Source organism: Cervus canadensis, chromosome 19 (assembly GCF_019320065.1).
Source record: "Cervus canadensis isolate Bull #8, Minnesota chromosome 19, ASM1932006v1, whole genome shotgun sequence".
NCBI classification, from domain to species: Eukaryota; Metazoa; Chordata; class Mammalia; order Artiodactyla; family Cervidae; genus Cervus; species Cervus canadensis.
The window spans coordinates 40,903,901-40,926,489 of NC_057404.1; the positions used below are offsets into that span (position 1 = coordinate 40,903,901).

Consider the following 22,589-nt stretch of genomic DNA (forward strand, 5'->3'; position numbering starts at 1 on the left):
GTAAATATTAATCACACCTAAAAAATACTTTCACAGTAACCTCAAGACTGGTGTTTGACCTTACAACTGCCCACGATAACCAAGACAGTTGACTCATAAAATTAACCATCACACTCACCATCCTTCTCCTGTTCAGGGGTCAGCAGCTCTAAAAGACTGTAGTTGACCCACATGGATTTAGGGATCCCCCAACAATCTGTTTGAAAAATCTTGGTCAATAGATTTGCAAAGCAACTGTATCCAGTTGATAGAAAAATTTCTCAGAATATCCTATCCTGGTTTGGGTAATAAGGATGTGTTGGTAGTGTGGTAACAGCTATAATTTGGGTCATATGCATAATATTAACTCTTGGTCAAGGAAAAATATATATTGCTGAGAGTGTTAAGACATGTTGAATTGTAGAGTTATTACCACTTTCTTGTTTCATAAGAGTGCCTTTTGGTTTAACACCACTTGTTTAGTATAGTAAGTGAAATAATTGCCTCCTAATGGTATTCACTGGAGAAGGAAATGGCAACCCACTCCGTTATTCTTCCCTGGGAAATCCCATGGACAGAGGAGCCTGGCAGGCTACAGTTCATGGGGTCACCAAAGAGTTGAACATGACTTAGCGACTAAACAACAGCAACAAAGATATTCACATCCTAGTCCCTAGATCTGTGAATTTGTTACCTTAAATGACAAAAGAAACTCCGGGACCCTATTTCAGAATACTTCCTCTTCCATAAAAAACAAAAACAAAAAAAAACTGTTCTCTGGTGATTATTAATGTTTAGTGATACAGGAGCCAAGTTTATAACCAATATGCTCCATTCAAAGTCACAAATATCTAATATACTTTAATGCCATATAATTGTATTGCCATCAACACTCCCACTTGAACTTCTCCATGACAATGAAATGTGACCTTCTTTAATGAATACCCCTTCTCTTCTACCTCATAAGTTTGTAGCCATAAACCTGAACGTTATCTTAAATCCAACTCTTTCCTTCGGAGTCTGAACAGCCTTTTCTCTTGAATGTCTGATGTCTCAGTCCTTGCACATTTTTACTGCCTCCTCTCTAATTCATTCAGGCTGTCAGTTATTCCTTCTTCCTTCTGAAAAAGCTTCCTAGCAGGTTTCTCTAAATATTTCACCTTTCTTTCCAGCCATCCTACATGTAGATGCTTCCCTAATCATTCTCATATTTAATTTATATTCTGCTTATCCACTACATATGACAATATTCCCAAAGTTCTAACCAACTCCTTTACTGCCCAGAAAAATTTCCAAGATTACTTTCCTGCCTTAATTCACTATATTATCAAAATTATTTAATATTTTTTAAAGAATAAATCAGGTTCTCAAGACTATAAGAAGTCCTCAAAAAATACCAAATGCTCCTAACAAAATCTCACACATTTGTCAGATATGTTGATTTACTACTTGGTAGCATACATTCTTTGGCTTTCTGTGTGAAAACCATACAAAGGACAGTGGGTAACTTTCTACCCGGAAGGCACGACCTGGAGGTAGAGTAACTAGACATTTGATCCTTACCCAGCCCATCTTGTTTCCATACTCTTAGCATTCCAAGTTTCCTGGATCTTTCTAGACTCTTTCTTGGCTTCTTTCTAGGTTCTTATTCCTTTGCTGTTCAGAATCAGAAGCAAACATATTGGTAATTTTCGAAAGGTATTTTTTAAATGAACATAGGAACAAAATACTATCGCATATGCATATAAATAAAGTTTCTAGACAGATAACAAACTGCACCAAAGAACTTTAGTATTCCATTATTTCCCTTGTGTGCTTAATTTACGGTATCAAGATTCTAGAAATACAGTAATTTCGGTAGTATTATTTTTTTGCCAGCAATTCTCAATAGGTGATATCTACTCTTTCAACAGGATAAGAAGAGTGACGCCTCATATGTTGCATATGTGCTCCTCCAAAGCAGTCAGATTCATAAACCCAGTCATGCTCTCTCTGTCTTATAGATCCATAGAAATAGTAACATTTCATCTGACTCCAAACCCTATGATGAAAGGAATAGGAATGGAAATCATTACCTTTATTCAACTTTGCAAATATCATCCTTACCCACTTAGTTGGTATCTGATTAGCATCCAGGGAAAATTACCCTAAAACCATCTGTGGCATAGCCTCTAGCCCAGAAGAATATCCTAAGTCCTACAATTCTGACCTCAAACTTATAATTTTATAAAAGAAGAAACAGAGGTCCAGGGAAGTGAAAGAACTTTTATAAGTACCACAGATTTAGTGGCTGAGCTGAAATTAGAAGGCAGATCCCCTGACTTTGTATCTTCTCTGGCATGTGCTTCATTGTTTGTCCATCACACATTGAGGGAATAAAGATTTACTATTCCAGATAATGATTTAAGAGAACAGAGGATTACATGCATGCACTTCCAGTTTGCGTATGCATCTTACTTTAAAAATTTTAAAGCTAACCCTGGGCATATTCCCATTTTATTATTCTAGGAAGCTAGGTTAATCTTTTGAAAGCTTTGGTTTGAGAACTTCAATCTAATTATTGGCCATCTTTTATAGGGATTATCTTGAACTGTTAGAAATGGCTCAGCCTAAATAAATGTGACTTGATTTCTTTACTAGGTTCCAGGTCATCTCTTTTATTTTTATTTCCAAAGCTAATGAAATTGAATTTTTGTTGGAAAATTCCTCTACCAGACATTTAATTCTGTTCCTCTGAAATTACCATTTGAAAGACATTGATTGAAACAACTGAAAACTGAAAATTTGTCAAGAAAAAAAGCTAAAAGCAGTTTGGCCACACCCTAGTGTGAGTTATGGCTTTTTACTTTACCTTGAAGGGAAAAAAGTGGAAGCAGTGACAGATTTTATTTTCTTGGGCTCCAAAATCACTACCGACAATGCCTGCAGCCATGAAAGGATGGGGAATACATGTAAATCTATGGCTGATTCATATCAATGTATGACAAAAAAAAATAATAAATAAATTTTTAAAAAAAAGAAAGAAAAAATAAATAAATAAAAGACTCTTGCTCCGTGGAAGGAAAGCTATGACAAACCTAGATTGCTTATTAAAAAGCAAAGTCATCTCTTTGCCAAAAAAGGTCCATCTAGTCAAAGCTATGGTTTTTCTGGTAGTCATGTATGGATGTGAAGTCAAAGTCGCTCAGTCATATCTGATTCTTTGCAATCCCATGGACTATACAGTCCATGGAATTCTCCAGGCCAGAATACTGGAGTGGGTAGCCATTCCCTTCTCCAGGGGATCTTCCCAACCGAGGGATTGAACCCAGGTCTCCCCCATTGCAGGTGGATTCTTTACCAGCTGAGCCACCAGGGAAGTCCAAGAATACTGGCGTGGGTAGCCTATCATTCTCCAGCGGATCTTCCCGACCCAGGAATTGAACTGGGGTCTCTTGCATTGCAGGTGGATTCTTTACCAGCTGAGCTCCCAGGGAAGCCCATATGTATGTGAGATGGATTATAAAGAAGACTAGCACTGAAGAATTGATGCTTTTGAGCTGTGATGCTGGAGAAGACTCTTGAGAGTCCCTTAGACTGCAAGGAGATTAAACCAGTCAATCCTAAAGGAAATCAGCCCTGATTATTCATTGGAAGGACTGATGCCATTGGAGCTCAAGCTCCAATACTCTGGCCTCCTGATGTGAAGAGCCGACTCATTGGAAAAGACCCTGATGCTGGGAAAGATTGAAGGCAAAAAGGAGAGAGGAGTGGCAGAGGATAAAATGGTTACACAACATCACCTAAATGGACATGAATTTGAGTGAACTCTGGAAGACAGTGAAGGCCAGAGAAGCCTGACCTGCTGCTATCCATGGGGTCATAGAGTTGGACACGACTTAGCAAATGAACAATCTTGATTAAATGAAAATTGCCATGAAATGAAATTATATTTCATGAAAATATATGCAATGAGATGTATATTGCAGATTAAGTACACTCTAAAAGTTTTTTTTAATATCTTAAAGAATCTATTATTTTAATCTAATAGGTGAGATTAACAAACTATTTACAAAACAAAAGCTGTGAATTTAAGAAATGATAAACTTAAGGTCTTTAGGTCTCATTGGACTTTGGCTTCTGATTAAGATGTACAACAACGTAAGAGTCTACTATTCTTACTGTGATAGGAAGAACAAGCAAGATGATCTTCGAAATCATAGTAGCCTTTTTAAATACAGCAGAAAATGAATGACAAAAGAAATCTGAATGAACTAACTTCCAGGAAAGAACAAGCCCTTCATGATAGAGAAGCAACTCATAACTTTCCTCATCCCTTACAAAGCAAAAAGACAAGAACTCACTGCAGATGAGGAGTAAAGAAAAACCAGCTGAATATTTAGCAAATATTTAATGGCTATACTTGAGCTAGTGTGATGAATGAAAATCCCAAAGAGCCCCCATTACAGAGTGGGTCTGCATCACCCACTAACTTTTGTAGGTTGTCTTACGTGCACAAAGCTAGTATATCAATACTGGAGGCAGGCAGTAGGTCAAGAAAGACCCTTAAAATACCCTTAAAATACACTTGTTCAGTCTCTCAGTTGTGTCTGACTCTTTGAGACCCCATGGACTGCAGCACACCAGGCTCCCCTGTCCTTCCCTATTTCCCAGAGTTCACTCAAATTCATGTCCATTAAGTCAGAGAAGCTGTCTAACCATCTCATCCTCTGCCACTCCCTTCTCCCTTTTGCTTTCACTTTTTCCCAGCATCTTTTCCAATGGATCTTTCCAATTGGATCTTTTCCAATGAATTGGCTCTTTGCATCTGGTGGCCAGAGTATTGGAGCTTGAGCTTCAGCATCAGTCCTTCCAATGAGTATTCAGGGTTGATTTCCTTTAGGATTGATTGATTGGTTTGATCTCCTTGTGGTCTAAAGGACTCTGAGGAGTATTCTCTAGCACTGCAGTTCAAAAGCATTCTTTGGTGCTCAGCCTTCTTTATGGTCCAATGGTCCAACTCTCACATCTCTACATGACTACTAGAAAAACCATAACTTTGGCTAGATGGCCCTTTGTCAGCAAAGTGATGTCCCTGCTTTTTATTTATTTATTTTTTTTTTTTGATGTCCCTGCTTTTTAATATGCTGTTTAGGTTTGTCATAACTTTCCTTCCAAGGGGCAAGTGCCTTTTAATTTCATGGCTGCAGTTGCCATCCATGCTGATTTTGGAATCCAAGAAAATAAAGTCTGTCACTGCTTCCACTTTTTCCCCTTCTATTTGCCATGAAATGATGGGACTGGATGTTATGATTTTAGTTTTCTGAATGTTGCATTTTAAGCCAGCTTTTTCACTCTCCTCTTTCACCCTCATCAAGAGACTCTTCAGTTCCTCTTTACTTTCTATCATTACAGTGTTATCCTCTGCATATCTGAGGTTGTTGATATTTCTCCTGACAATCTTGATTTTAGCTTGTGATTCATCCAGTCTGGCATTTCACATGATGTACTCTACATATATGCTAAACAAACAGGGTGACAATATACAGCACTGACATACTTGTTTTCCAATTTGGAACCAGTCAGCTTTTCCATGTCTGATTCTAACTGTTGCTTTTTGACTTGCGTACAGGTTTCTCAGGAGACAGGTAAGGTGGTCTGGTATTCCCATCTCTAAGAATTTTCTACAGTTTGTTGTGATTCACACAATCAAAGGCTTTAGCATAGTCAATGAAGCAGAAGTCAGTGTTTTTCTGGAATTCCTTTGTTTTCTCTATGATCCAATGAATGTTGGCAATTTGATCTGTTTCTCTGCCTTTTCTAAATCCTTCTTGTACATCTGGAAGTTCTCAGTTCTTGGACCACTAGTGGCTGCTAAAGAGCAGGAGTGGGACAGAGTTGCTGAAACAAATTCCATCAAAGCTTTTATTGTATGGAAAGCAGCAGCAAACAGATTCTAAATATAGAGAGCTGTAAAAGTGGAGTAATATCCCCTATTTGGGATAGTAAGGAATCTACCTTAACTGGGTGTATACAGAGGCTGTACAAAATCTGAGTGAGATATTCTGAGGTGAAAACTTCTGGAGGCAGAACTTGAGAGGAAAAATAACCATCCCGTTACCCAAAGGCTGACAGCCAGTCTGTAGAGCAACAGAGATTTCTTGAGTCTCACCGAAGCTTAGATCCCATGCTGTGCAAGAAAATTATGGTTCTGCCCTCAAAGTATTTGAAGCCAGTGATTAACTAAATCTAAGTGAAGTCACAAAAAAATGACCAAGTTCAGCTCATCTACAGATTAGTTTGAGTCAGGTTTCAAGTCTAATTGTCTGAGTGAAGAAAGCGTGTGCCTTTTCCTGGGGTAGATATTGTTTACTTTGATCCTTTAGTACATTGTTCAGCACCAGATATAAAATTATAAGAAATACAAAGAAGGAATTAAAGATGACCTGGGATCAAGAGAAGATAGTCATTAGAGGCAAACATAGAAATGCTCCAGATGTTGAAATGGTCAAATAGGAACATTAACATAATTATGATATGTATGTTACAGAATCTACTGTAAAATGGTACAAATGCATAAAGAGATGGAAATTTCATCAGAGCAATGGAAATTATAATTTTAAAAAAGGAAATTCTAGAAACATATAATATCAGAAAATTTTTGAATATTAGGTGGGCATAATTGTAGAAAAAATAGAAAAGAATCAGTTTACTTGAAGACAGTCAAAATAAATTATTCAAACTGAAAAAGATGAAAAATCCAGAGTCTAAGTAAAACTTTAAAAGAAGAACAAACTCAGCTTATCTACTCAGATTTGACTCGAGGTCTATGGGATAATATTACATATCAAGCATATGTGTAATTGAATTCTCAGAGTAAAAAGAGAGAATGAGCAGAAAAATATTTGAAGAACTAAAGGCTGGGGAATGATCCAAAATTGATGAATGACATTAAACCATAAATTCAATAATCCCTGTAACCCCCTAGCAGAATATATACAAAAATTTTATACCTACCCACCCCAGAGTTAAACTGATAAAAATCAAAGATAAAGAGAAAATCTTAAAAGTACCTGGGGTAGGAGTTGACCTGAGGATGTGTGTATTGAGGAAAGCACATGCCATACAGGAAAACAATAAGAATTACACCTGACTTCTCATCAGAAATAGAGAAGAAAATGGAATGCAAGAGTATATACTGTATGATTCCAGTTGTGTAAAATATCAGATGAGATAAAACTCATCTGTTTTGATAAAAATTAGACAGTGGTTGCCTCTGAAGTGGAGAATTGACTCGAATGAAACAGAAGGGAACTTGCAATGGTGATTAAAGTTTCTTCAGCTTGTTTTGGGTGGTGGTTATGTAGATATGTATAACTGTCAAAATTCCTGAAACTCATGATCAGTGAAATGACACTTCTGTAATTTTTCAAAAGCAATCAAAACATAAATATCTGTAAGCAAAAACATTACTAATCATGTGGTCTAGAATAAAATTAAGCACTGAAGAAGAGCAAAGGATAGATTGCAATAATCCCCTGAGTCACTGATACATTCTTTGATCAGCACTCATTCCCTGATGGCTTCTCAGGTGGCTCGGTAATAAAGAATCCACCTACCAACGCAGGTGACTTAAGAGACGCAGGTTCGATCCCTGGGTTGGGAAAATCCCCTGGAGTAGGAAATGGCAACCCACTCCAGTAGTCTTGCCTGGAGAATTCCATGGACAGAGGAGCCTGGTGGGCTACAGTCTATGGGGCCACAAAGAGTCGGACATAAGTTAGCGACTGATCATGAGTGTGTGCGTTCTCTGACACTGAGTGAATGCCCAGGAGAGATAGGCTCACCCAACAAGGTTTGTTTGTTTGTTTTATTAAGATAAAGAACTTTCTTATCTTACACCGTTACAAACGTGCTTGTATGGTACACAGAGCAATTCATTCTTGTCTCAAATTCTTATAGTAATCAAATCTTATCTCAAATTCTTATAGTAATCAAATCAAGGTAAAATGTAAAAAGTATGATTTTATAAAAAGCATGATACCAGAAAACCCAAACTATTTAGCATAATTATACCTTTATTGACATGAATACCATTATTCATATATAAATATAATATCTATACTAATATAATGATATATACACATACATTAAGTATATTTAACTTAATGTCCTGAAAAATAATGCTAGAGGTCATGATCTAATTTGTATTAAAACAACTAATATTACTCCTACAAAACATTTTAATTCTTTGAAATGTTAGCTCTGCCATATATCAATTTCTTTAAAAAACAAATTAGAAATTTCCTAATTATTGGTCATTTACCTTAGCAAGCTGAGCATTTCTTACATAATGAAACTAAACAGCAGAAATAACCTCATCCAAGACCATAAAAGGGACGGCTGTAATGATCACATTGGGGCAGGTTTCAAACAGATCCACCATTTAAAAAGTGGAGTCAGCCTCTTAGGGTGATAACTAGTTGGAATAGTGAAATGAATTTGTGATCGTAAGGTTGGGGCAAAGGTGAGTTAGGATAAAGAAGCTTTAAACCATTGGATGCAAAAGAGAGAGAGAAAAGGAAACTAAGATTCTTGTGGGCACTTTTTAGAATATGTTGTCATTTAATTATGTCAATAGCCCTGCAAAGTTGGACGCTGAAATACTGAGATGCTGAAATACAGCTGGGCTCAAATACTGAGTGGCTTGCTGAAACTTCACACAGTGAACATATGGCAAAGCCAGCTGATTGTAAGCCCGCACCTTCATAAGGATCATATTCTGTATAGCTCAAGGGATATGAAGATCAGGTAATTTAGAGGAAATGCATTTCACCTCAACAGAAGTAAAAATGTCTAATGATCAGTGTTGTCTAATCAAGAAACAGTGCCTTAGGAAGTAAAAAAAAAAACCCTCGATCATTAGGGCTATGCAGGCAGTATGTGGAAGATTATCTCTTATAGACTGTAGGAAGGCAATTCTCTTACTGGGTAGGAAACTGGAAAGATGACTTCCAAAGCTTTTTCATGTCTATAACTTCACAAAGACTTCTAGTAGGTTAGTGGGTTTTCAGCTACAACTAAAAATGAAATAAAGAAATGGAAAATAAAGGAACCAACCTACAAGCCTGTAGTTCCATTTAATATATGCAGCATAATCTTAAATCAGCAGAACTTCTTTCTTTTATGTGCCAGAAAACATGGCTCAGAATATCAAAACTGTCAAGAAATGAGCCCTGAAAAACCATGTCTACTTCGTCACTGTCTTTCTTATTCTTCCTGGTGTATAAAAAGAGAGATTCTTAATCAAGTTTATCGTAGTTGTTTCTAATACTATATCACCTTAAACTTGAAAAATTTACAAACAGGCTATAGGTGAATGTATTTGTATACTGACGAAACACTTATTTAATGAAAATAATATTTTGTTCTGCAATAACTGTGATTCAAAAGTATACCAGAATAGCAATGTGCAGGAACAACGCGTAAGGCAGTGACTGGCAAGTGATGATGGTATAACAGAGAAAGATGACCAAGGGCATGTAAAAATCTGACATCATGCAAATATTTTTCTTTACTAACTTTGGTTTGGTTTAATTATCAGTTCAGTTCAATTGCTCAGTTGTGTTCAACTCTTTGCAACCCCACGAATCGCAGCACGCCAGCCCTCCCTGTCCACCAACTCCTGGAGTTTACCCAAACCCATGTCCATCAAGTCGGTGATGCCATCCAGCCATCTCATCCTCTGTCATCCCCTTCTCCTCCTGCCCCCAATCCTTCCCAGCATCAGGGTCTTTTCCAATGAGTCAGCTCATTGCATGAGGTGGCCAAAGTATTGGAGTTTCAGCTTCAGCATCAGTCCTTCCAATGAACACTCAGGACTGATCTCCTTTAGGATGGACTGGTTGGATCTCCTTGCAGTCCAAGGGACTCTCAAGAGTCTTCTCCAACACCACAGTTCAAAGGCATCAAGTCTTCGGCGCTCAGCTTTCTTTATAGTCCAACTCTCACATCCATACATGACCACTGGAAAAACCATAGCCTTGACTAGATGGACCTTTGTTGACAAAGTAATGTCTCTGCATTTAAATATGCTATCTAGGTTGGTCATAACTTTCCTTTCAAGAAGTAAGCGTCTTTTAATTTCATGGGTGCAATCACCATCTGCAGTGATTTTGGAGCCCCCAAAAATAAAGTCTGACACTGTTTCCACTGTTTCCCCATCTATTTCCCATGAAGTGATGGGACCAGATGCCATGATCTTAGTTTTCTGAATGTTGAGCTTTAAGCCAACTTTTTACTCTCCTCCTTCACTTTCATCAAGAGGCTTTTTAATTCCTCTTCACTTTCTGCCATAAGGGTGGTGTCATCTGCATATCTGAGGTTATTGATATTTCTCCCGGCAGTCTTGATTCCAGCTTGTGCTTCTTCCAGCCCAGCCTTTCTCATGATGTACTCTGCATATAAGTTAAACAAGCAGGGTGACAATATACAGCCTTGACATACTCCTTTTCCTATTTGGAACCAGTCTGTTGTTCCATGTCCAGTTCTAACTATTACTTCCTGACCCGCATAAAGGTTTCTCAAGAGGCAGGTCAGGTGGTCTGGTATTCCCATCTCTTTAAGAATTTTCCACAGTTTGTTGTGATCCACACAGTCAAAGGCTTTGGCATAGTCAATAAAGCAGAAATAGATGTTTTTCTGGAACTCTCTTGCTTTTTCGATGATCCAGTGGATGTTGGCAATTTGATCTCTGGTTCCTCTGTCTTTTCTAAATCCAGCTTGAACATCTGGAAGTTCATGGTTCACATATTGCTGAAGCCTGGCTTGGAGAATTTTAAGCATTACTTTACTAGAGTGTGAGATGAGTGCAATTGTGTGGTAGTTTGAGCAGTATTTGAGATTGCCTTTCTTTGGGACTGGAATGAAAACTGACCTTTTCCAGTCCTATGGCCACTGCTGAGTTTTCCAAATTTGCTGACATATTGTGTGCAGCACTTTCACAGCATCATCCTTTAGGATTTGAAATAGCTCAATTGGAATTCCATCACCTCCACTAGCTTTGTTCGTAGTGATACTTCCTAAGGCCCACTTGGCTTCACATTCCAGGATGTCTGGCTCTAGGTGAGTGATCACACTATTGTGATTATCTGGGTCATGAAGATCTTTTTTTGTATAGTTCTGTGTTTTCTTGCCACCTCTTCTTAATATCTTCTGCTTCTGTTAGGGCCATACCATTCCTTTATCGAGCCCATCTTTGCATGACATGTTCCCTTGGTATCTTTAATTTTCTTGAAGAGATCTCTAGTCTTTCCTGTTCTACTGTTTTCCTCTATTTCTTTGCATTGATCGCTGAGGAAGGCTTTCTTATCTCTCCTTGCTATTCTTTGGAACTCTGCATTCAAATGGGTATATCTTCCCTTTTCTCCTTTGCTTTTCACTTCTCTTCTTTTCACAGGTCTTTGTAAGGTCTCCTCAGACAGCCATTGTGCTTTTCTGCATTTCTTTTTCTTGGGGATGGTCTTGATCCCTGTCTCCTGTACAATGTCACAAACCTCTATCCATAATTCATCAGGCACTCTATCAGATCTAGTCCCTTAAATCTATTTCTCACTTCCACTGTATAAGGGATCTGATTTAGGTCATACCTGAATGGTCTAGTGCTTTTCTCTACTTTCTTCAATTTAAGTCTGAATTTGGCAATAAGGAGTTCATGATCCGAGCCACAGTCAGCTCCTGGTCTTGTTTTTGTTGACTGTATAGAGCTTCTCCATTTGGCTGCAAAGAATATAATCAATCTGATTTCGGTTTTGACCATCTGGTGATGTCCATGTGTAGAATCTTCTCTTGTGTTGTTGGAAGAGGGTGTTTTTCTATGACCAGTGCATTCTCTTGGCAAAACTCTATTAGCCTTTGCCCTGGTTCATTCCATACTCCAAGGCCAAATTTACCTGTTGCTCCAGGTGTTTCCTGACTTCCTATTTCTGCATTCCAGTCCCCTATAATGAAAAGTACATCTATTTTGAGTGTTAGTTCTAAAAGGTCTTGTAGGTCTTCATAGAACCGTTCAACTTCAGCTTCTTAAGCATTACTGGTTATGCCAGTTATGCCCCTGGTTGGGGCATAGGCTTGGATTACTCTGATATTGAATGGTTTGCCTTGGAAACGAACAGAGATCATTCTGTCGTTTTTGAGACTGCCTCCAAGTACTGCATTTTGGACTCTTTTGTTGACCATGATGGCTACTCCAACTCTTCTAAGGGATTTCTGCCCACAGTAGTAGATATAATGGTCATCTGAGTTAAATTCACCCATTCCAGTCCATCTTAGTTCGCTGATTCTTAGAATGTCAACGTTCACTCTTGCCATCTCCTGTTTAGTTATAGCAGAAAATTATTTTATAGCTTATTTAAATGGAAATAAATAGAAAATTGCTTCTTAATTCCTTTTTAAGAAAATACATTCTTTTTAGTTTGAAAATTGCTACCTACCTTGAACAGTTTCAGCTATTATAAGCTCATCTTTATAAAACACTTGATAATTTTTTACTCACTGCACACCATATAAGAAGGGACCAGTGCTTTTGTCATTGAAATTCAATCATAGATCTACCTGCAGCCATTTAGTTCTAACACATTTTGAAGGATAAAATATTTCCTTACCAGAAGTCTTTAACATGTCCTAAAGGCTTTTGTTTTGTTGTGTTTCCTGTTTAAACATACAAACCAATAACCTAAATAATTTATTTAGCCCTCAAACACCCACACACCCAAGTGAATTGAAAGCACCAAGTTTAGATCCCCTCTCTCTTCCTTTTTTTTTTTTTTTTTTGGTTTACAAAATAGCAAAGAGATAAATGAGGCCAGATTCACAATTTTCCAAAACATTATGAGGTGGCTATTTTCACTGCTTCAGAATTTTGCTGAAAGATAATTGACTTCTGCTTTGATGGTTTTGTTTCTGTTACTATAAATCTTCACATTGCTTTCTTCTAATAATGCCACAGCAATTAAAGTGAGGTGTTGTGTAATTTCTGTAACACAGTTTTTCTAGCAAGATGTGAAAGTATAGAATAATAATAAACTATCACTCACCAGTTTGTGTATGTGTGTGTGTGTTATCATTGGGGTAGCAGTTTGCATTCATCATTTTATAGTTATGTATAGTTAATACATCATGTCTTCTAACTAATAGCTAATATTTAATTAAGAAATTCGAACTCCAAAACATTGACATGAAACCTGTAAAACCCTAATGAAAAATTCCATACTGAAGATTTTTATAAAAGTGCCTACCTGTATTTGCTATTGCAGTTACTTTTTGAAAGAAAAAACTCACAAAGAAATCTAACATAACCCTTCCTGGAATTTCATGTTCATTTCAACTTCAAAAGGAAACAAAGTAGGCGTGGAAGTATAAAACACCAAAAAGATCTTATAGAGGAATTTATTTGTTATTTAAGTATTTGGTTAATACTGAAATACATTCAAAAGGAGAGTTTACAATGAAATGTTTTTGTTTCGTTTTACATTTGAGATTGATATGCCTTTCTATATTAAACTTACCACACAAGTAAGGGAGAGGCACTAATGCTAGTAAGAATATTAATGTATGCTTAATTTAAGATGAGGAATAGCAAGGGGAGAGTCTACACTGCTAAAACCATTGATGGTTTCTTACTTGCAAAATCACCCTAAAAGTCAGCAATGCTTTGTGGGAATTATTTTTAAGAATAGATTGTGTTTGACTTTTTCTTATATGGTTCCAAATATGATGAAAAAAATTATTCTGTTTTGCTTATTTCAGATTCTTATTTCAAAGAACTTCCAACTCTTCTCCACTGTGCAGCAAAATTTGGGTTAAAGAACTTGGCTGTTCATTTGCTTCAATGTTCAGGAGCAACCAGGGCATCTAAGATAAAAAATTCGGAAGGTTCAGATCCAGCACATATTGCTGAAAGGCATGGTCATGAAGAACTCAAGAAAATCTTTGAAGACTTTTCAGTAAGTTGTTTTTTTCCATTTTATGTCTAAAACTGTTTTTATAAAATTAGTGTGTGTTTGTACATGTACATTGCTCTTTTGACAGTGATGCTACTATGTGGCTAGTTTGTAGGATCTGTTGGTTCTGAGTCATTGGTTGTCTTAAGTGTTTTGCAAGATTAGTCCACTTGTTTTAATATTGCCATGAACCAGCTCTGATTCCATACTCCCACCCCTAAATAACCCTTTTTGAAACTTATCTGGCCTTTCTGGCTTCCAGATAACCTGTTCAGTATTGGAGAGGAGTTGATACAAAAGAAACAAAAACCTCTTACCTTTAGTGTTTTGTTCAAAAGTCTTAAGTAAGGCATTATTAGGCCCATGAAATGAGATAAATATTCATTAGGTTAAAGGAAAACATTTTGATAACCATTCAAAAAGTCTATCCAATCAAAAGCTAACTCATGTTGCTTAAGTTTCTTTCTGGTATGTGATTCCTTTTCTCTCTCTGTTAAGTCCCAATTGCTTTTTTGTATAACTTGAGCTTGAAGCCCCAAATTTTAGAACACCCTTTGAAGGATATTTGCTTTGTAATTATGAAACCAAGGGACAGTTCTTTTTGCAGTTTTTATTTTTATTTTATAATGGGAGGAAAATTGCTTTACAAGGTGTTGTGTTGGTTTATGCCATGCAGCAATGCGGATCACCACAGTTTTACATGTATCACCTCCCTCTTGAGCCTCCCTGCCCCAACCCCAGCCTAACCTCCTAGATCATCACAGAGCTCCATCCAGGCTGGCTCCCTGTGTTACAGAGCGGTTTCCCACCAGCTATCTGTTCTGCACTTGACAGTGCATACATGTCTATGCTACTTTCTTCGTTCACAAGGGAGATTTTGAAAGAGAGGATACCACCTTAGGACATAAAACACATTTTGTGTTTCCATAGTCAAATTTAGAAAAGCAATTATTTTCTGTTTGTAACAAAGGTGTGCACATTTTGCTTGAGAAAGTGAATTATAATACTTCTGATGGCTCTTAGGAAAATATAGTAGGCAATTACTGTGTTGGTGAATATGTCAAAATTTGTCTTTGGTTTCTCAAAAGATAAATAATTTTATTACCAGTGAACAGTTAATAGAGAACATTGAAATGCTTCTGGTCATTTTAGCATATATTCTAATTATTAGATTAAGTCACTATAATATTGGACTAATGAAAATCATCAGTGTTTCTTATTTCCAGAGGACAAAATGATAACCAATCTAGCTTTTTTCCCCACTTTTAAGAATAGCAAATGGTTATTGGAGAATACTGGTATCATCCACTATCTGGAATTACAATAGGATATCTTTTGCTTGTAAAAGAATACAGAAATTAATACAAAAATACATACAGAAATTAATAAACTATTTTTTAATCTCATGTCCTTCAAATGAGGAATAAGCATAATTTTTATTCCTGGAAAGGTTTTAGATAGTGATTGTCACATATCTGGTGAGTATAGTCATTTTAGTCGTTATCCACTATGTATAGTCATTGACCAATGCAACATGCCAGGTAAGTCAGTGAGTCAATTCAATTCAACCTTGTACATTGACACACAGTACTATTGTTCATTACATCCTGGGTACTCAATTCTACACAACTTTATTCTCAAAATTTTAACCACTGTTGGACTTAAAATTCCTCCTGAAAGTTTTCAGCATCCAGGGTTACTTTCTAAGATAAATTGACTTTCCAAGGGTAATGCATCCATTCTGGTCTCCAGTGAGGACTCGACTTTAACAGATGCAGCTCCATGCACATTACACATACTTCATAAGTAATATGGTACTAAATAATAATAACAGTAGGTATGAAAGCTAGTATGAGGGTAGGATTCAGTGGATGTGGAAAATAAATTTTTCTCTCTCACATCCTCTGGGTATTTATACCTTTGCTTCTGCAATAATAGCATTGATATTTGATTGATATCATTGTCTTTAGGTGACTTAATATTTACTCTTTCAGTGTGGCTACATTCTAATTTTGCAGGGTTATACTTGATAATTATTCTATTAAATTTGACAAACTCTTTTTTGTATTCTGTCTTTTTGTTACTAGTTTGCATTTTGCCAGTATGTCTATAGTAGACATTGCCATTATAGCTAGGATGGAGCAATTATTTTGCAAATGTATGTTTTGCTGTCACTATAGCTGAAGGAAGTGCCTATAGTTGTTGTAAGGGACAGCATTTTTATAAGCATATTTTATGGCTATGAATAGTTTTAGGTACAGTAATTTTGTAAGCTACCAAAGGTTCTTTTGTAAATGTGTGGTTAAGGAAATAGGAATTTATGAATTAGCTTGTGACATGCATGGTAAAGGGTGTTTCCTATTGATTTATTCTTCTAATATTCTTCTGATGACCAGTTTTATTTAAAATAAATCCAATAATCTTATCTGATTGTGGAAAGTATGTCAGAAAAACACATGTTGAAATTTTATACTATGAATTATAATAGCTATGTCTTTTTAAGGATATATCTAAACTTAATAGAGAAAATGTGCAATCTATTTGCATTGCTAAAATGCTTTATTGTTTCTTTCATAATATTTATACAGCTTTAATGTTATAATCACATTCTGAAAGATCTCAGAGTTGTCACATAGGCATTCAAATGTTCCATGAGCTACTTTTCAGAATTGTTTAAAGAAATAGATATTCTTTCAGTTTGAGGTTTATAATCCACCAATTGACCATACTTCTGCATTGCAGAAATATATATTTTTAAATTCAAACATACCCTCAACTGATTTACTGATTTCTTCAATTGTTCTTAATCCTCCACCAGTGAAACATTGTTCATTTTAGAATCTCAGAGGGTATTACAACACAGGGAGTTTGGTCGTAACTGAATAAAATTGGTAGAAGAAAAAAACAATCGTGATTTTTAAAAATAAAGAAAAAAAAAGAGAGACTCCTTAGCAAACATTCATAAACAAAGAAGTGTCATCCATATCTTAGTGTTAGCTAGATGAAGAAGAAGGAAGGAGGAAGCAGAGAAGAAGGGGCCTCAAATCACTTTCCTGACATTTCTTCATGTCACTTTTTACTTTGAAAGGTTAATAATTTATACACAATCTATGAGCAGAGCCTTTCATTATTAATAGGTAGCTTAAAGAATCCTCCTGCCAATGCAGGAGATGCAGGTTTGATCCCTGGGTTGGGAAGATCCCCTGGAGACAGAAAGACAACCCTCTGTAGTATTTTTGCCGAGGAAATCCCATGGACAGAGGGGCCTGGCAGGCAGCAGTGCATGGGGGTCACAGAAAGAGTCGGACACGACTTGGCAACTAAAGAACAACAATGTGAGACTTGGCACTTCATGCTTTGATAGTTATCTAATTAACACCTACACTTGTTTTATGCTTTCAGTACTATTACGGATACGAATACCATATATTTCTATAACCCATAAAGTCTTTTAAATAAGCTACTCAATTTTCAGTTTCTAACAATGCCTTCTGAGATAATTAAGGTGAAAAGTGGATGGACAGAGGTAAAGGATTGGTATTTAAATTCACAATTGAGTGTGAACCACAGTTTGCTTCACAGGACTCTTGAGAAAATCTGACTCTTTCAGATATCAAGTAGCACCCCTGACAACTAATTCCATCCTCTAAAAACTTATCTTTCAGGTCAAAAATAACTGAAAATTTGAAACTAAACTGACACTTGGCTGCAGATTGTGAGATACTTTGTGATTTTAGAGAAAATGCACAGCAAAAATTACAATGTGTTTTAAGCAAAATAAGTGATATTTCTTTGTGTTATCCTCAGTATGTTGCCCTATTTATTCCCATCAGTTTAAACATTTCACAAAATGATTACATCGTGTATAGAGAAATACATCCTCCTCTGTGGGTTTGCTGTGGAATTGGAGAGCCAACAGATATTTGTTGTTGGTCAGTTGCTAAGTCATGTCTAACTCTTTGCAACCCCAAGGACTATAACTCCCCAGGCTTCCCTGTCCTTCACTATCTCCCAGAGCTTGCTCAAACTCATGTCCGTTGAGTCGATGATGACATCCAACCATCTCATCTCTGTCACCCTCTTCTCCTCATGCCCTCAATCTTTCCCAACACCAGGTTCTTTTCTAATGAGTTGGCTCTTCGCATCAGGTAGCCAAAGTTTTGCAACTTCAACTTCAGCATCAATCCTTCCAATGTATATTCAGGGTTGATTTCTTTTAGAATTGACTGGTTTGATCTCCTTGCTGTCCAAGGGACTCTCAAGAGTCTTCTCTACCACCACAGTCTGAAAGCATCAATTCTTCAGTGCTCAGCCTTCTTTATGGTTCAACTCTCACATCTGTACAATATTCATAGCATCTTTTTTCTCCACCAGTGTTCAATCATGTAGTTTGGTGCATATATAAATAAGATCTTACTGATACATCATGTTCATGAAAATTTCAGAAATGGAAAATCAGTTTTCCTTGCAGTTTCTCTAGTAGACTTTTCAGGAAGATTCCTAACTGAATGTATCTCTTGCTCACATCCGTGATGGGATTCTTGTGACATCCTGCTCTCATTGACATAGCCTGACACTGCTATTTACACCTGTGGACAGTGGACTAGTGTGGGTTAGTGTGTCTGTGTGTGTGTGCACGTGCGCCAGAAAGAGAGAGAGATGAAGACTGATTCTGTTGCCCTCTACTGTCTGCCTGATAGACAGTGACTCTGATCCTTTTCAAATGGTCAAGGGTGTGGAATGAAAGTCCAGAAGAGGTAGATTTTGAAGTACCTGAAGTATCCATCCCTAATATATGATTGACTGACTGCTGTAGGAAGGTAGGCTTTATGCTTAGCCCAGAAAATATTCATTGCTTTTGGCCCATTATTTCTCTCAATTTTGATATCTTATATACTGTTTTGTTCTCTAGTGGATTATTACATATAATTTAGCATACACTAGTGTATACTAATTCCTTCTAAATGGCAGCATGCCCTGCTCTACTTATATAATTTTTCTTCCTTATAAGTCTAGAAGTTGATGAGGGGAATAGACTCCTCTCTCCTCCCAACATCAGCTGCAGAGGAAATGCTCAGCACGTATGTATTCATTGATGGGAAAAAAAGGCAAGTATCAAATTTAAGGACTTGTTTGATCTCACTGACCCAGTAATATCCTTAACTGGATCCCATGTTTTTAAAAATATGTTGCTCATATCCTTTCTATATTCAGGATTTTTTCAAGTTTAGGTTTAGAGTATTCATAGACAAATAACATAGCTGCTATCTTCAGCATTTATTTTTAATAGGCCAGCCTACAATGAATTTTAGAATTCTGGCCTTTGTTCAATATTGATGTTCTGTTAGAACTAAAGAAAGTAGAACAAGTCACATAACTGCACTTGACTGCATGCATTACAAATTCATGTCTCAGTTATGCTTTTGGAGCTACTTAGCAATCTCTTTCTAAAATCGCATTAAATGCACCACAGTGGTGCATTACAGATTCTTTTCTTCCCGGAGTCATCAGACTCAGTTTTGATGCCCTAACTGTGCAATTCTAAACATCCTGTTAAACTCCCTCAACTCCTTTGTCGCCTTTGTCAAATTTTTATCTTTCTTCTAATCATATGGTCTTGGGATTCAGCCAAGTTCAATTTGTATCCTAACTTCATCAAATACCACATTTCCATCCCTGCACAACCTCTTTGTTTTCTCTCAGCTTCAGTTTCTTTTTCTGCAAATAGGAAAAATAATTCCTTACAGGGTGTTTTAGGACTTGATGACATTAATGTGAACATATTAAAGGTATGGTAGATCCACAATAAATGATACTGCATGCACTTTATTTTCTCTTGATTTATTGTTATTCATATCAACTTGAGACCTCACCATCAATCATAACCTCTCTCTTCTTCATTGTTAATCTCTCCCATTATGTTGACTCTTCCTAAACAAACATGCTTGAATACACACACATTCCCACCATCCCTGCTTTCTCTTTGATCCCTTTTTTAAGGACCAGAACTAACTGAAAGAATGACTTTTCATTTCACTTATTTCTTTCCTCCTAACAACCCAAGTTTTGCATTCAGCTCAGTACTGAAGCTGCTCTGTCAAAGGCCAGAAGTAATCTACCATAGATCAGATCCATTGGATTACTCTCAGATATCCTCTGGCTTAAACTTTGGCACTGGATTCCCTGACCCTGTCTTTTTTCTAAATCTCCACTCATCCTTTCTAACTCCCTTCTCTTACTCCATCAGCTGTGGTTCTTTCTACACAGTCTTCTCTCATGATTGATAGCTAGTCATTGTCTTTAGCCTAGACCTTCCTCCTGAATTAAGGTTCCAATTTTAGTCTGCAAACTGAATGTATACACATAGATATGTTACAGGCCTCTAGATCTCAACATACCCAAATGTTCCTTTTCTTTCATCCTGGCTAATGGCATAATTATTTGCAATTATTGACTTGGTGAAAGTTTGAAAGTCATTTTCAACTCCTAATTAGATAGTCACAAATGCATATACTATTTTCCATTTTTCAGATGAGGAAATAGATTTGTAGAGATGAAGTACCTTGTCCCAAAGTCACCCTGCTAAAAATATGTCTGACTTAACCCTGAACCCATTCATAGCCTCCCTCTTCCTCACACTACCCTGATTCAACTATCAATTCAGTTAACTTAACAGTTGTAGTTACACGTGATCTATCACATCTGTTCCCTCCTTTTCATTCTCTCTGTGGCTCTCTTGGTTTATACCTTATCTCCCTTTTGATCAGCTGTGCTGGAAAGGCCCCCAGGGAGATCTTCCTTCCCAGTTTTGATGACCTCACATCATGCCATGTCAGGCTGCACACTGAGGGCCCACATGGCTTAGCCCAGCTGACTGTTGTAGACGTATCTTTAATTGTGCATATACCTCAGCCACCAGAGTCCATTTGTCCTTCCTTCATTTAATTATTAAAAGCTATTCCCTTTACCTAAACATCCCTTCCTCCTAAATAAAATATCCTGATCTCCTAACCATGCCAAAATCTCAACTCAAACTCCACCTATTCCAGGAAACTTTCATAGAAAATGGCTGTAGGTATGCACCTCGACTGTTATACATTTAATTTCCATCACAAACTTTCCCCTGATCTAGGAACATTTTGTGCTAGAGGCTGAGCGCCTATGCTCCAGAGCTACCTAAATACTGGCTCTGCTGCTTTCCAGCCATGTGCCCTGACTAAGGGTTTCCCAGGTGTTCAGTGATAAAGAATCCACCTGCCAATGTAGGAGACACGGGTTGGATCCCTGGGTCTGGAAGATCCCTTGGAGTAGGAAATGCAACCCAGTCCAGTATTCTTGCCTGGGAAATCTCATGGACAGAGGAGCCTGGTGGGCTACAGTCCATGGGTTCGCAGTGGGTCAGACACAAGTTGCATGAGTCACACACATACACACCGCCCATGCCGTGAGTGAATCACTTCATCCCTCCTTGCTTAGGTTTCCTCATTTCTAAAATGGTGATAAACACCTATTTTGGTACCATTGTTATGATAAACATAAGTACATATGAAACATGCACAAGAATACCTGATAAGTAATAAGCACTCAATAAAAGTTATCTGTAATTATGTATTATTTGTCCACTATTCCGTTTCTGAGAACGCATTCCTCCATGGGACCTTTTGCAGTTTAAAGTAGTACTGGAGAAGGCAATGGCAACCCACTCCAGTACTCTTGCCTGGAAAATCTCATGGACAGAGAAGCCTGGTAGGCTGCAGTCCATGGGGTCTGGAAGAGTTTGACACGGCTGAACGACTTCACTTTCACTTTTCACTTTCATGCGTTGGAGAAGGAAATGGCAACCCACTCCAGTGTTCTTGCCTGGAGAATCCCAGGGACGGCGGAGCCTGATGGGCTGCCGTCTATGGGGTCGCACAGAGTCGGACACAACTGAAGCGATTTAGCAGCAGTAGCAGCAGCAACTGGTGATAGCTATTTATTTGTATTTTCTTGTTGGTTTTGTATGTCTGTCTCTCCAATAGATTATTAATTCCATGAGGGCAAGATAGTTTTACCTCTTCACCACAGTTCTTTAATATCTAACACAATTTTTGGCAAACACTATATGTTCACTGCATAAGCATTGAATGAATTAATCAATTAGTGTTGATTACATTAACTTTTCAGTCCCTGGAGGCAAGTGTCATGCTCTGTTTATTCCATATTCCCCATAGCATATAACCTAATGTCTTCCAGGTTGTAGATAATAAATGTTTATTGATTAATAACAATAGTAATGACTCTCATCCAAAAGAAAAAAAATTTAAGTGTTATTTGGATGTTTGTCTAAGATGAGAAATAAATATTTTCTTATAGTTCTTTAAGAGAAGAGACTATGGGGAAGTAAAATTTGGATACAAAAAACATTAAACCAGAAAAAATTCTTGTAGCTTCCAGAAACTTACCATTAGTAAAAGATACATTTAAAGCTGTTCATTATTACAGTGGAGAAGGAAATAGCATCCCACTCCAGTATTCTTGCCTGGAGAATCCTGTGGATGGAGGAGCCTGCTGGGCTACTGTCCACAGGGTCATACGGAGTCAGACACGACTGAGGTGACTTAGCATGCATGCATGCGTTGGAGAAGGAAA

General features: G+C 37.2%; 1 protein-coding gene across 4 annotated transcripts in view; it reads left to right on the forward strand.

Annotated features, from left to right (window-relative positions):
- The window catches only part of BANK1 (B cell scaffold protein with ankyrin repeats 1), a 309,895-nt gene that overhangs the window by 128,104 nt on the left and 159,202 nt on the right, over positions 1-22,589 (forward strand). For all 4 annotated transcript variants that reach the window (XM_043438794.1, XM_043438791.1, XM_043438793.1 and 1 more), the window contains exon 7: positions 13,765-13,961. In XM_043438794.1, the coding sequence (XP_043294729.1) occupies positions 13,765-13,961 (197 nt within the window). The remainder of the gene's footprint in view (positions 1-13,764; positions 13,962-22,589) is intronic.